The 14,028-nt window shown below is 42.9% G+C and overlaps 1 protein-coding gene and 1 pseudogene across 2 annotated transcripts; both read left to right on the top strand.

Annotated features, from left to right (window-relative positions):
• The first annotated feature begins 3,078 nt into the window (after positions 1-3,078).
• On the top strand, positions 3,079-4,432 carry LOC112937901 (transcription factor PCF8-like; annotated as a pseudogene).
• Positions 4,433-4,648: 216 nt separating this feature from the next.
• On the top strand, positions 4,649-13,028 carry LOC4326353 (zinc finger CCCH domain-containing protein 7-like). 2 transcript variants are annotated; one of them, XM_015766916.3, is made up of 11 exons: positions 4,649-5,952; positions 6,320-6,382; positions 6,501-6,629; positions 7,254-7,304; positions 7,682-7,822; positions 7,935-8,510; positions 8,595-8,713; positions 8,799-8,875; positions 10,754-10,978; positions 11,535-11,692; positions 11,866-13,028. In XM_015766916.3, the coding sequence occupies exons 1-6, from the start codon at positions 4,810-4,812 to the stop codon at positions 8,502-8,504; spliced, it is 2,097 nt and encodes a 698-aa protein (XP_015622402.1). In that variant the 5' UTR covers positions 4,649-4,809; the 3' UTR covers positions 8,505-8,510; positions 8,595-8,713; positions 8,799-8,875; positions 10,754-10,978; positions 11,535-11,692; positions 11,866-13,028. The 2 variants fall into 2 exon arrangements, with proteins under 2 accessions (XP_015622402.1, XP_015622403.1); XM_015766917.3 differs by having other exon boundaries at positions 11,535-11,662.
• The last annotated feature ends 1,000 nt before the right edge of the window (positions 13,029-14,028 follow it).

Below are 14,028 nucleotides of genomic sequence, written 5' to 3' on the forward strand. Positions count from 1 at the left end.
GAAGGAAGTGGCTCCTCGGTGGCTTGGCTGATGTCTATTGTTGGATGCCGGAGCCGCTTTTCGCTTTGGCGACTTTCGTCTTCAGTGGCTTTGGCGACTTTCGCTTTGGCGCTGCTGGGTCGCTGGGGCGGCTAGCTCGGCAACGATAACACCTCTTCTGCGATGTGGAAGCTGTTGTGTCGCTTTTGTGTTTAGCTTTGTGGCGACGTCCTGCGATTGGGCTCCGCCGTCATTGTTAGTTGTGTAGCGGTGGGTTTGTAATTAACCGTGCAGTTGTATGGTTTTTGGGCCCGATTTTCCTTATAGACTGGGCCAATTCTCTTCTTCTAAATATAAAAGTGGAACTAAGTTCCGCCTTAGGTTTCAAAAAAAGATAACAGAGCTATGTCTATCGTCACGACGGCAGACGCGGCACGGCGTAGCACGGGGAGCGCTTTCCTCTACCCGCAGCTCACTGGTCACTGCAACCACCTATACCAGCTAGGTGATCCGGGTGCAGGGCTGCAGGCGATGATGGAAGATTAGGGCATTTGACAAGAAGGTGAGGTCGCACTTGCTCCATGCGCTTCCAAAGGATCTCTTCATGCGGGTGGCAAAGAAGAAGACGGCGAAACAAGTGTGGGTGTGCCTCAAGACAAGGTTCGTCAGCGCGGAGCGAGTCCACCACACATGCTAGCACACGCTGAAGGGAAAATTCAGCTGCATGTTGTGCATGGCCAACGGTGAGAAGGTTGATCACTGCAATGGCGATCCGACACTCACTCATATTCGGAGTACTATCAAATTATAGTACTCTAGCTTATCAGAGTACTATTTTCATATATATATTTTAAATATGAATGAGTAGTCATGTATCAGAATATGAAAATTTAATAATTAGCTGATCAGAATATGAAAATTCAGGTTGGGAAAAAATCGTGTCAAAACACACTTTTGTCAAATCAAGACCAAAATCATAAATTCTTCAGAAAATAATAGGGCTAAATTTACAACACCGCTAAGTCATCTTAATGAAATGGAGGCAAACTTGACCTTTAGTTAATAAGCAAGGACAAAATCATAGAACGAAAACAGAGTTAAGAACATAATTGCCTATTGTCTTTTTAACCAAGAGTAAAAACTAACGATGCTACATTCTACATGGACGATATGGTCAACCAAAAGAGCCATCTCCCGTTGAAACACATGGGCATATTTGCTATAAAATAAAATAAACAAAAAAAATTCCCATGAAACATGTTACCCATCGTTTTGCTATAGAAAATGTGTGGCATGTGGCTATCCATTTGATTTATATGTGGCTTTATATCCAGATTTTGATTGTTTTAAATATTAGCAAGTTGAAGAGATAATTTGCAGAATTCATAATAGAAGTAGGTAGGTGGGGTGGCAAATTCATTATCACCACCACTACTTTTTTAAAAGAATATAGAGATTATATACATATTTTTACACCGATCTATACTTATACAAATTTCAGATACCCTGTACGAGTAATTTAAATGTAATTTTTGTACCTATGAAACCTGTACGTTTAAATTTAGAATGAATTTATCAGCGTGTTACTCCGGTCTAGAAAAATAAATATTTATACGTAGAAAAGTTTACGCATAGAAACTTTATAATAGATATATTTTGTACATATAATCTTTTCTGAAATATTAAATTTGTACACATGTATACATTTGGTGTACTAGTTAGGCAACAAGGTTTGAAATGAGTCTCTAGCAAGGTTTCCCCTACCGCCGGTAACCACACGGTTACCGCGGTTACCAGGCTTACCGCGGGGGTATAGTAATATAAATACCGCGATAACATCCTTAAATTCAAATAAATTTAAAAAATAATTTAATTTTTTTTATAAATTTTGCACGGTTTTGTACGGTTTTACACGGTTACCGCGGTTACCGCGCGGTAACCGTGCTTACTGCCGGTGCGCGGTAACCCCGGCCCCGGCGGTTTGGGAAACCCTGGTCTATAGTTAATACAGTATAGAGTATAGTCTCTACGAGTATTAGTCACGTCCTATAAATATAAACTCCTCCTCATGGGTTTTCTCCGTTGGCAGAATTATCAAGACGCAGCGCCTGCAGGCACGTGTGGCCAGGTGGTGGTCCGTCTCCGCCGCCTTATCCACGGCCGCAGAAGTAGTAGTAGTAGTACGTGTAGGGTATCCAAGGAAGGAATTCGGCTGTGATCTAGAAAAAAAAATAGAAGAGTTACTAAGGCTGAAAGAAAACTTGACAAAGGTCAAAGAAAAGAAACAATCACAGCCCAACACATGCTGGGCCGAAAAAATGAAAGTCCGAGACAAATCACGTCAAAGAAAGGTAATAAGAGTCTCATGGGGTGTCGCCATCGGCGGCATCAGCGTCTTGGTCGGACTGAGAGATCAGCATCAGCGTCCTCTCCAGCTCCGGATTCTCCTGGTGTTCCTCGAATAGTGCCTCCATATCTCCGGCATCGATGGTGAGGACCTCATCCACTAACTTGTCACGGAACTCTTTAACCAACGGATCGTCGACAAGGTCCACGGTGAGTGCGTCCGGATCCGCCTCGTACACGATGGTTTCCTCTTTGGCCGGCATTCGCGCGCGTTGAGGTCGCCGACGAGGAGGAGGATGTTCTCCTGGAAGTCCAACGCCGGCTGCTGCTGCTGCTGTTGAACTTGCACCGTGCGCGAGCCGCCGAGCTCCTGGTTGACCAGGGCCCCCATGCCTTGCAAATATTTCCACGTTTATATATCGGAATTCGAAAGCAATTTGCCCAAGATCGACTACATGACGACAGGGGGCTGCCTATCTATTTTTATTTAGAAAAGAAAGGGTGAGAGAGAGCGATAAGGAAGGGCCCTGTTTGTTACAGCTCCAACTCCTAAATATAACTTCAGGAGTTGAGTCTGGAGTAGAGTTGTGGAGCTGCCTAAACCCCGCTCCACAACTCTAGTACATTTTGTGAGAGAGTTCCACCCAACTCCACTCCCAGTTTTGGTGGAGCTGAAGCTGTTTGGCTGAGCTCCAGCTCCAGGAGGAGTGGAGTTGGAGCTGGAGTTGTGCCAAACAGGCCCGAAGTGGGGAAATGAGTGAGAAACGTCGCTGATTCCTACACTAATCTCGACGCACGATTCTACGGCCAATAAAATGTCAAATATCATAGTAGAAAAAACTCACCCGACAAAAGTTTAGCAAAATCGTTCGTATTTTTTTCCGACGTAAAAAGGCCACCCGTTTTTACTCAAGGAAAAAGTCCACTTAGACTCCCTTAATTGTTCACCGAATATTCATGACCCTTAACTAGAAAACTGGGTAGGACGACTCCCCGAATTATTGAAACCAGTCCAATTTGACTCCTCCAGCGGTTTAGGATGTCGGTTTTGCTGACGTGGCGGTGCTAATCTAGTCTTCATCCCCGTGGCGCTTACGTGGCATTAGAATTAAAAAAAATATCTATGGGACCCATCTAGCATTCACACACAAAATATATTATGGGACCCACCGATATGTGGGGCCTACATGTCTATCCTTTCTCCTTCCTTCTTCCTCCTCCCTCTCTCTCTCTTCCCCTTCAGACGCACGCGAGGAGCGGGAGCCGGATCGGCAACGGCGGACCGTGCTCTCCCTCGCCAACGCCCCCTGCGACAACAATGGCAACGCCTACAACGGCGGCGGCGGCGCGTTCGCCGAGCTCCTCCACTGCTCGAACACCAACGGCAACAAGCCATTGCAACATCAGCAACAGCAAGCCATTGCAAATGCAACATCAGCAGGAGCAGCAAGCAGGCGACGCTTGCTTGCCCCACCTCAAGATGATGGCGATGCCACCCCACCTCGCGTTCTCGCAGGACCAGCAGCACGCCACGGTGGCCGCCTTCGATCAGCGCACACTTCAGTCCAATGTTGTCGCAGCTTCGCTGTGGCCGCCGCCGCCGTCGCAGCACCCCTGCCTGCTGCAGAGGTTCGCCGCCGCTCCGGCTGAGGTCGCCGGCCTCTCGTTCTTCCTTGCAGGCGGCGGCGGCGCTGCTGCTACTGCTCCGGCGGCGACGACCAATGGGGGAGAGCAGAGGCTGCAGCTCTGGGACTTTAAGGAGGGGGAGCAGCGGTGGGCCGGCTTGGAGACGGGGCAGGCGGTGGCGCGGCCGTCGCCTGCACGCCACCGTCGCCGCTCCAGCCCTCGCCCGCACGCCGCCGTCGCCCCTCCAGCCCCTGGCCGCCGCCGTCGCCGATCTGGCTCCCGCTCCTCGCGTGCGTCCGAAGGGGGAGAGAAGAGAGAGAGAAGGGAGAGAGAGAGAGGGAGGAGGAAGAAGAAAGGGAAAGGATGACACGTGGGCTCCAGATGTCAGTGGGTCCCACAATATATTTTGTGTGTGAATGATAGATTGGTCCCACAGATATTTTTTTAATTGTAAAGCTACGTCAGTGCCACGTTAGCGAAACCGCCCTCCAAAACCGCTAGAGGAGTCAAATTGCACTGGTTTCAATAATTCGGGGAGTCGTCCTACCCGGTTTTCTAGTTAAGGGTCACGAATTAGATTCGGTGAACTATTAAGAGAGTCTAAGTGGTCTTTTTCCTTTACTCAACCAGCTGTAGCAAGGCCCATTAGGCCCAATTACTAGGCCTATATTCTGGGCTTCTGGCCGCGCCCTCGTTTGCCGCCGCCTCTGCCTTTCCCTGCGATGGGTTTTCCTCCTCTCGTCTCGCCGCCACGTCGCCGCCGCCGCCGCCGACGAGCAGCCGCGGCGAGGCGACGCACAGCTCACAGCTGCGAACCCTAAACCCTAGCTCCGACCCACTCATCCAGTCCCTTCCGCCATGGAGGAACCCTCGCCCGTCCCGCCCGCGGCGGCTCCTGCCTCCCTCGCCGCCGCGCCGCCCACCACCGATGTCCTCTCTCGCCGGAGAGCCCATCTCGACAGCGCCTCCTACCGCGCGCTCTCCCGGCTCTTCTCGCACTGCCTCCACCTGCACCCTCCGCGGCACGCGGCACGCCCCGACGCGGAGGTCGAGCCTGCCGCCGCCGCCGCCATCCCTCCCGGCGGCTCCGGCGGGCTTCCCCATGGGGATTCGCCGCCTCCTGCAGACGTGGGAGGCGATCGGGGGAAGAACTTAGAGGTGGAGGTGGCTCTGGGAAACCATGCTCCGCACGAGACGCCTTCGACTTCGGCGTCCCCGGACGCCGCCGTGAACCCTACCACCGATCCCGGCGTGGTGCCGCAGGGGACGGAGGAGGGTAGAGTCGCTGGGGTCGAGCGGGTGGAGGGTGTAGAAGAGGTTGTTTTCGCCGGAGGCACTTCCGGGGAGGCTGATGCCGATGGCGATGAGTTGGGGGCTGGGGCTGGACTGATGGGGGATGACGAGGCTTTGAGGTCGATGCAGGCTTGCTTAGACGGGGAGGATAGTGAATTGGTGATTGAAATGGTTGGTAATGACAATGAGCAATTGCAACTCGATGCGATGATGAACAACTTGTCAGGGTTGATTGATGATGCTAGTGCCTGTGTAATGTCGGCGCAGAGCTGTGGAGTATCTGGAGATAAACTGCAGAGTGATGACAGAGTAGCTGAGGAGGTGAAAGAATTGGGAGCTGGGATTGGCAATGACAGATCTGTGTGCAGTTTAGATCATGGGTCACTGGATGGTGGTGGTGGTTTTGAGGAAGGAGAGATTGAGGGCGACACGCAGAATTTAGATGCAGATGATTCTGGCAATTCAGAGCTTCAAGATGATGTGGAATTGGAAGAGGATTTTGATAGCAGAAGGATAGAGGAGGATGGGTCATGTGGCCATGACTTAAAGAGCAATTTGCATTTGATACCTCAAAAAGGAAATGGCGACACTGCACGGAACATGCTATGTAATAGCAAGGGTGATTCTCAAATGCATGTTGCCAGGGCGCAAGCAGTCAGTTATGATGAAGTTCTCGATTGGAATGAGACACCTTTGCCTGATGATAAGGTATAGCTTCTTTGTCAACCACAAATGCGTACAAGCTTGCCATATTCTCTCTTTTTTTGGTACCCATACGCTGTTTTGTTGCTTCATTGTTTATGCACAATTTTGATTAATTCTTGTTTGATGTTTCATATTAACTGAATTCAGTAGCTTTTTTTAATCATCGCATACATACCTTGCTTGAGTACAATGAATGCAGTTCGAGTGTTCACACTTCATGACTTTCTTTGTAACTTCAAGTTAATCACAGTCAATTTACAATGCAAGATTTTTAAGAACAATATACAATACAATTGATTCGTCTGTGTTAAGATTTTCTTCTTAGCTACGTAAGTATGGATTTTCAGTCTGTTCTATATTAATATTGCAGGCTCTCAAACATGGAAACACAAGAAAGCGCACCTTGACAGAGGAGAGAAAAGCTAAGAAGACGGTATGTTCTGATCTCAGGACCATTTGGTTCCAATGTATAAACATTTTTGAACTGTGCATTCAAATAGTTTTTACCTTTAGAAATATTAAGATTTGCTTTCAATGCTATTAATATGCAGAAAACTAAACGAATTAAGAGAGCATTGCAACGGGAAGCCGAAGGGGTGAAAAGACTGAAACTTCAACCAGTTATAAAGCCTAAAGTGGTGAAGGTTTGCCACTTCTACTTGCATGGGAAGTGCCAGCAGGTGAGTCTGTCTCTCAGATCAGACAGATGGTAGTCATCATCTGCTTCACTTTTGGATCGACAAAAAATTATATTCTTTGCTGTTGTAAACTGCACAGCACATGCCCTGGCCTTGAAACATATTGTAGCGATTTTCTGGACACACTGATTATATTTGTGTAATTTAGTGATTAGCCATATCAGTAGCATAGGATGCATATTTTGATTCAGTGTCCACTAGATAGCACCTGGTAACGATTAGCCCTGCCTAGGTCTGTCTATTTGCTGATTAGGCGCTGGTGTGCTGCCTGAGAGCTTAGACCATGATGAACACTGTTTATATAATCATATTGTTTTCATCATGTAACATGTCCACTTTATTCTTTGTATATGTGTTATGTTTTCTATATAAATATGTTACAAAGACTGTAAAAATGCTTTTCACAGGATTTACTTTAATAAAATACTTCCTCTGTTTCATATTATAAGACTTTCTAGCATTGCCCGCATTTATATATATGTTAATGAATCTAGACATATATGTGTGCCTAGATTCATTAACATTTATATGAATGTGGGCAATGCTAGAAAGTCTTATAACCTTAAACGGATGTAGTACCTAATATTTCTTATTTTTTTATTGCAGGGCAATTTGTGCAAGTTCTCCCATGATACGACACCTTTGACAAAATCTAAGGTATCCATTTCATAGAAGTTTATCACATGCTTGCAGTAATCATAATGTATTATAATAAGATGCATGTATGCTGTTTAATATGTGTGGATATATTCTATGTGGTCTGCCCACACGCAAGCATGAGCTCATTTTGTACGCACCTATGCATACCACCTATTTTTTAGATGAAAATGTGACATCAATATTGAATTTGAACTTTAAAGCATGCACAGAACAGGTTCGCACTGCACATGTTATGAATACGTATCAGTATAGTGCTAAATCATAAACTGAAGTGTACCCAAATCTTGATCCAAGTATTGGTACTAAACTTCCTGTTGTATCTGTCCTTTTGAGGTTTTGCGAATTTTATCCTGATTTTTTTTTTGCCTTGACAGCCCTGCACGCATTATGCACGTGGTTCTTGTTTGAAAGGAGATGATTGCCCTTATGATCATGAGTTGTCAAAGTACCCTTGCCACAATTTTATGGAAAATGGAATGTGCATCAGAGGTGATAAATGCAAATTTTCTCATGTGGTACGTAATTTAACAAATCATTCACTCTTATTTAATTATTGGTGTTATAGCCTGGTTAAATTTTAATATTAGCAAATGCTGTGAATTAAGCAAGCTTTGCACTCGTTGTCAGATACCAACTGCAGAAGGTCCGTCCACACCAGATGCAAAGAAATCTAATGCGTCATCAGTACCTGAAAAAGCAAATTGCCAAGAGCAAACAAGTCGTCAGAAAACTTCAACAGTATACAGTGGTGAACCTGCAACCTCTGTTCCTATCAAACATCATTCCATCCTTAAAAACCTTGCTGGCATATCAGGAAATGCTCAAAAGGTACCTGTTCGTATACCAAGGGGTATACAGTTTCTTCCTTTCAATAAAGCCAGACCAGATTCTAGCATTTTGCATCAGGATGTTGTGTCCACTGAGAAGCATAAGAATCCAACTGGTGGTCCACATCAGAACTTTGGAAGACCTCAACCCGCAGACGGGAAAAAACTTGGCAAGCACAATGGACATAGATCAGCTCCACTGTTGGATGAAAAAGACTCATCAAAACAAGCTAATCTACATCCATGTTCAGAACCAAAGAAAAATAGTTTGCCTACCACTGCTGCAGTGCCCAGCTCAGTAAGCACTCAGCATGAAGTTTCAGAGGCCTCCAGGATTTTGCAGGAGTTCTTGTTTGGTTCTGGCAATTAGAGAGAAGTATGAATCTACTACTATGCCTTTGATACCTGTAGACTACATATATGCATTGGTAGTTAAATAAATGTTCCTTGAATTTTGCAGCATACTTGGATGTTGTTCAGTGATGAACCCGTGCCCATGAGATTGTGCAGCATTTTTTGTATTCCGCACACCAGTTTTATTGCTGTAACTCCATCTTGCAAGTTGCAACTGCTGATGTGGTATGTCGAAAAGAGAACAACATTGTCTGTGGTGTTTTATTGCGCTTTAGTTACCAATAAATTTCATTCAGGACTTATTTTGCAGAACTTGGGGCAAATATTTACTGTCAGATTTTGAAGATTGGTAACTATCAAATGAATGCACTTCTGTTCAATCCACAGGTTAGTTCCATTTAGTGAATGGTTTTGAAGATGTAGGCCTAGTGTTGTCATAAATGCACTCCTTGAGTCAGTAGTTTCATGAAAAAGTTGACATGATTCGTATGATTCATGGGACACACTTTATGGGCCTGTTCACTTTGATGCCATTTTCAACCTTACCAAATTTTGGTAAAGTTACAAAAAAAGTGGCTACATTTAGTTTGCTGCCAAATTTTAGCAACTATATAAGAAATCCTACCAAAATTTTGGCAAGTTACCAAAATTTTGGCAATGGTAAAATTTGGTAAGGTTTTTTTTGGCATCAAAGTGAACAGGCCCTATATGTAGTACTGGGATAATAAAATAAATGTTTATTCTAAACTGTTCCAGGTCATTGTTGATATGCGAACATATATGTCAGTACTATCTGTGACTCAATGATTGCTTTTTTTTTCTTTTCTAGAAGATGATTGATTAGATCGATGGTTTTAACTTCTCTCGTGCTTAGCTATTAGGAATTCTAGGACATTGTAACATGCATGTTTTTTGGCCTGTAAATGTAGGCCCTGTTAGGATGCTACAGATTTAAAGAACTACTCTATGCAATACTTCCAAGTTTGTTGCATCCATGAATACGCCAGTCTTTGAATACTACATTTTTCACACTGTAGCAAAAACCATAGTTTCTTGTTTTGGCAACTGCAGTATTTACCACATTACTGTTTTTTTTTTCAAAAAAGAATTGTTTGGCTAGTTCTATTTAGATATCTTGGGTGCATGGAATTAGAAGATGGGTATGTGAAGCATCAACGTGTACTGACAGATGTCTCTATGCATAGCTTTTTTAACTCCTATGTATCAATGTACCATTGTGTCGTAGGCTCGTAGCCCTAGCTTTTACACATATTAACGATCATTAGCTAATTCAATCTGTAAACCCAGATTTGCTCACATATAAGAGATGGATTTAAAACTACCTTACAGACAGTATTATACCCCAAGACTTTGCAATATTTAAAACTGCTGTGGAATCGCTTCACTTTCTTGGTTTACAAAAGAAAAGGAGTCCAGGAGTGGAAAAACCATAGCGTTGAGAAAACTACAGTATTTTCTGTTCTCAAACTAAATACTATAGTACTTTTTGGAAACCACTGTATTCTACGAAAACTCCAAAACTATTACATCCTCAGACAGAGCCCATATTTTTTTTCTTTTGGTCTTATATTTTTATTAGCATTGTACCAATGGATGGCAAATTATACTATAAACTTTATAAGTTTCTAGGTTAACAATATCAAAAAATAATTACCCTCAAATTTTTTAAAAAAGATTCTACAATACTCAATTTTACACGAATCAATCAACATCGACATATATACTATACACGTACTAAAGTTAGTATTTTTTAGAAATGAAAATACACAAATAGCACATGGCACACATGCCTGCATGTATATAGCCACAAAAAATATTCAAGAGTGGGTGGGTGTAGAACACGCCATCAATACAACTTCTATAAGAGTACCTCTTTCCTTCTCATGACCAGATAGTAAAGTAGGTTCAACATGATAAAAGTAAATTGTGATTGAATCTTTTTAGAACTTTGGTGACAATTTCTTTCCCATATTGCTGCTGCTTCCCTGTTTTTACTCGTGCACATACTGGAAGTTTTCTTTGTTCATATACTTTTGCGACTCTATGAATTATGATGCCAGTAACAACTGTTTATTTTGTGTGCATGTATTTGTCTGAGTTGTGGAGTGTTATTTTGGAGGTTTATGAGTTCAAGGGCAGGGTCATACATTAGCCGGTGCAAAGTGCATGTGTTCAGGGCCCCAAAAATTAGGGGTCCCCAAATAAATCTATCATTAGTACTAATCAACTATACTTAATTACCAGCAAATTACAAGGCCTAATAAATGAAAAAAGAAAAAGGCCCACAAGGACTACCAGGCCCAAAGACTGTATCGTTGGCTCCTCCATTGCTGCCCACGCGCTACTCGATGGCTTGGTGTCGCGCAGGCATACAACAGCAAATCACAATTCCTAATCTTCATTAGTTTGCAGCAGCAAGAAGCCAACAGTGCAGCAAAAGGGAGTATGCCCGTGTGCATCCATCAGCTCGTGAGTTCACTGTGCCATCACATTTCCCTACAATTTGTTTTCTTCTCTAAGTTTCAAATTCATGTTATAAACAAGCAGGAAATTATTTGTTTATTTCATCAGTCCTCATCGATCGTGTCTTCTGAAATGTATGATTTTGGTTATGAAATAGGAGTTTATTTGTTCATTTCATCAATCCATATTAAGTGAAGGTATACTTTGGTTCTACAGTGTTTTTAAAAATTTAGGGCCCCAGTGTTTTGCACATGGGCTTCTAATTCCTAGGTGGATCGTTTTGTTGCTTGTTCCTCTATAACATAATCAACTACGTAGTCTTCTTTTACAGGTTTTAAGTATGTTCCTCAATAAAGGTGACTGTTGAATACACCTAGTTACCATAAAATAAAGGTCAAAACACAATTGTTTCAATATTATTGGATTAAATGCATAATAGGAAACTCAAAAACTAGTGTGCTCTTACTCTTACGTTAAATATGCATCCAAATATCATGTACACTTAAAAACTGCAGGCTTGTAATTGTTTCATGCAATAATTGAATGTTGAATTTATGTGCAGATTTGAATTGGAAAGTTGGTGTTTATCTCTTTGTTTGGGATTATGAAAATGCTAAGCGCCATATGACTTAGTAAAGCAATGGAGATTTGATGTGTCATTCATGTCTGTACAAGGGCTGCTTTTTTGAGGTACCGCTGTTGTCGGGTGGATTCATTACGGTACACATTTCTTTCTGTTGCGCTGTCTATTGAGAGATGCTTCGCCATGAACATGGGCATTATACAAAGCAATTTCTCCATCTGCTTTTTTTGTCAAGCATTTAGTGTGCTTATCAGAAGTAGAAAATAAAAGGAATATTAATCTATCAATCTCTCTTTTGGGGGGCTTTCAGGGCATCAAGCTTCTTGAGGCAAAAGCTTTACTCCATTGCCATGTGACGATGGCAGCTAGAAGATTGCCGTTTTAGTCGTCGAACAACATGATGATTTTGGGTTACATCTCTGCCAGAACCATGGGTCCTTCACAGGACACCAGCATCAGCCTCTGGTTTCATCAGTGCAATGGTTTAAGCTTTACATGCACATAGCACTCTGGAATCTGGATTCCGTCCTATCGTTTGGTTCAGAATTGCTTGTGAAACTATCCGTGGAGGCCGTGGGGCACAAGTGCAGAAGATAAGGGGCCCCAGTTATGAGCTGGAACGTGTGATCGTTGCTTGCTACATCTCAAACATGGTTTGGATCTGTCCGTGCCTAGTTGCTGTCAAAATCCCGGGTGTTGTTGCATCGGTTCAGAGTTACATTTCACATGATCGCTGGGAGGGCTCACATGGCCGTTTCATCAGTCCGGGCTTGCCATGCGAAGCAATCACCTGAACTACATGTCCCTCTCTACTGCTGCTATCACATGCCCAAGTGACAGCGACTGTCTACTATCTCACTAAACAGTCAAATCTTTTTGCTCCTGATGAAAATGAATTGATCTTAGCAACCGTCCGTTCATTCCGATGGCCTTTTCATTAGAGGTAGTTAAGATGGAACTGTCAGTTTTTTTTTTACCTGGTTTTACCACCGTATATGAGAGAGTCGTGGCTGTGTTGGCTTGTTATCTCGGTGGTCAGTTGCTCGAATATTTGTGTCAGTGGTGAAAGCAACCGACTAGAAAAGACCTGAACGACCTGTATGCGTTGGGTGACACTGGAGATGGATAAGCAAGTTCCTTGGCATGTCAATTCAGGCGAAAACGGAAGGCCCCAAAGAAATGGAGCTGTGGAGGGTAGCTACTTGGTCGCTTTCCTTGATATTATCATTGTGTCTGCGTTGGAGATAAAGCAAATCCTTGAGTATTTATCCGGCCCGAACTGTGCAACTAGATATAATAGAAAAAAAGGAAGGGTAAATTTTGCAAAACTATAGATATCTCAAATCAAACTATTGTAAATTTATAAGGCGTTGTATGTATATCACAAAGTTATCATAGATTTTTACCAAATTTGTTATGAAACTATACATTTATAAGATGAAGTATTGCAAAACTATAGTTTCAATGATTAAATTATCTTGAAATTATAGACTTTAGAGTTTAAACCCTTAGCATTAATGTTTTGATTTATTTACCTTGGTACTAATGTTTTGTTGGAGCAACAAAAGATATAGTTTTGTTACAAATTTAGTGTCAAATATGTATTTTGTGATACTCTGTCAAGTGTATATATAATTTTACAATAGTTTAAAATTTTATAAAATTTAGTTCCATCTATTTTTTATAAAATTTACTCTACTCAAAACTGAAATTGAAGAATATGGATAAAAAAAGAAAGAAATTTACTCTCATTTGTTTTAGTTTTTTTCTTAAAAAAACGCTTTTTCCTATTAGTACGCGCAATAAATGGAAATCAATCAAGAATAAATACTCAACCTCACTAAATTCTCCACATGTGTGTAATATTCGTCGGTATCTCTCTAAAGTGAAAACAATAACATCTTTATGCGTAATAGCATCTACCTTATTTTTTTTTCATGGTAGTTAGTGACTAGCAAATTGAAAATCACACAGGATATGAAGAAGTTAAAAAAAAAAAGTTCAAATACCCCCTAAGCTTGAAAACCCAAATTAACCCAAAGGAAAACAAAACGAGTGAAAAAGAATAAAATAGGAAATTACTGCCCATTTCCACCGCTGACTGTCCTACTACCCTGAAGCCTCTTCCGATCACCTCCGCCGGATTTGAGCACGCCGGCCGGCGAGGCCCGCCTCATCACCGCCAGGGCGGCGGCGCTCCCCTCTCTGCCTTCTCGCCGTCGAGGTATTGAGAACTATGGCCCCTGCAACCTACAATCCTCCGGCATCAGCAGGTCAGTTTTTTTTATCATTCAAGAATCTCTCTCGCTCCCCTAACAATGGCGAACGTCAAGTAAGCAAAATGCATTTCTTTTTCTCCCTCTTTTTCTCTCTTTCTTTTTTTCCATTTGTTTACATGCTGGTGGCCAGTAATTGCAATTCAACTCTGCCCTCGACAAAATATGCAACACTGACAACCGAATTCATTTCACCG

This window comes from Oryza sativa, chromosome 1, assembly GCF_034140825.1.
Source record: "Oryza sativa Japonica Group chromosome 1, ASM3414082v1".
NCBI lineage: Eukaryota > Viridiplantae > Streptophyta > Magnoliopsida > Poales > Poaceae > Oryza > Oryza sativa.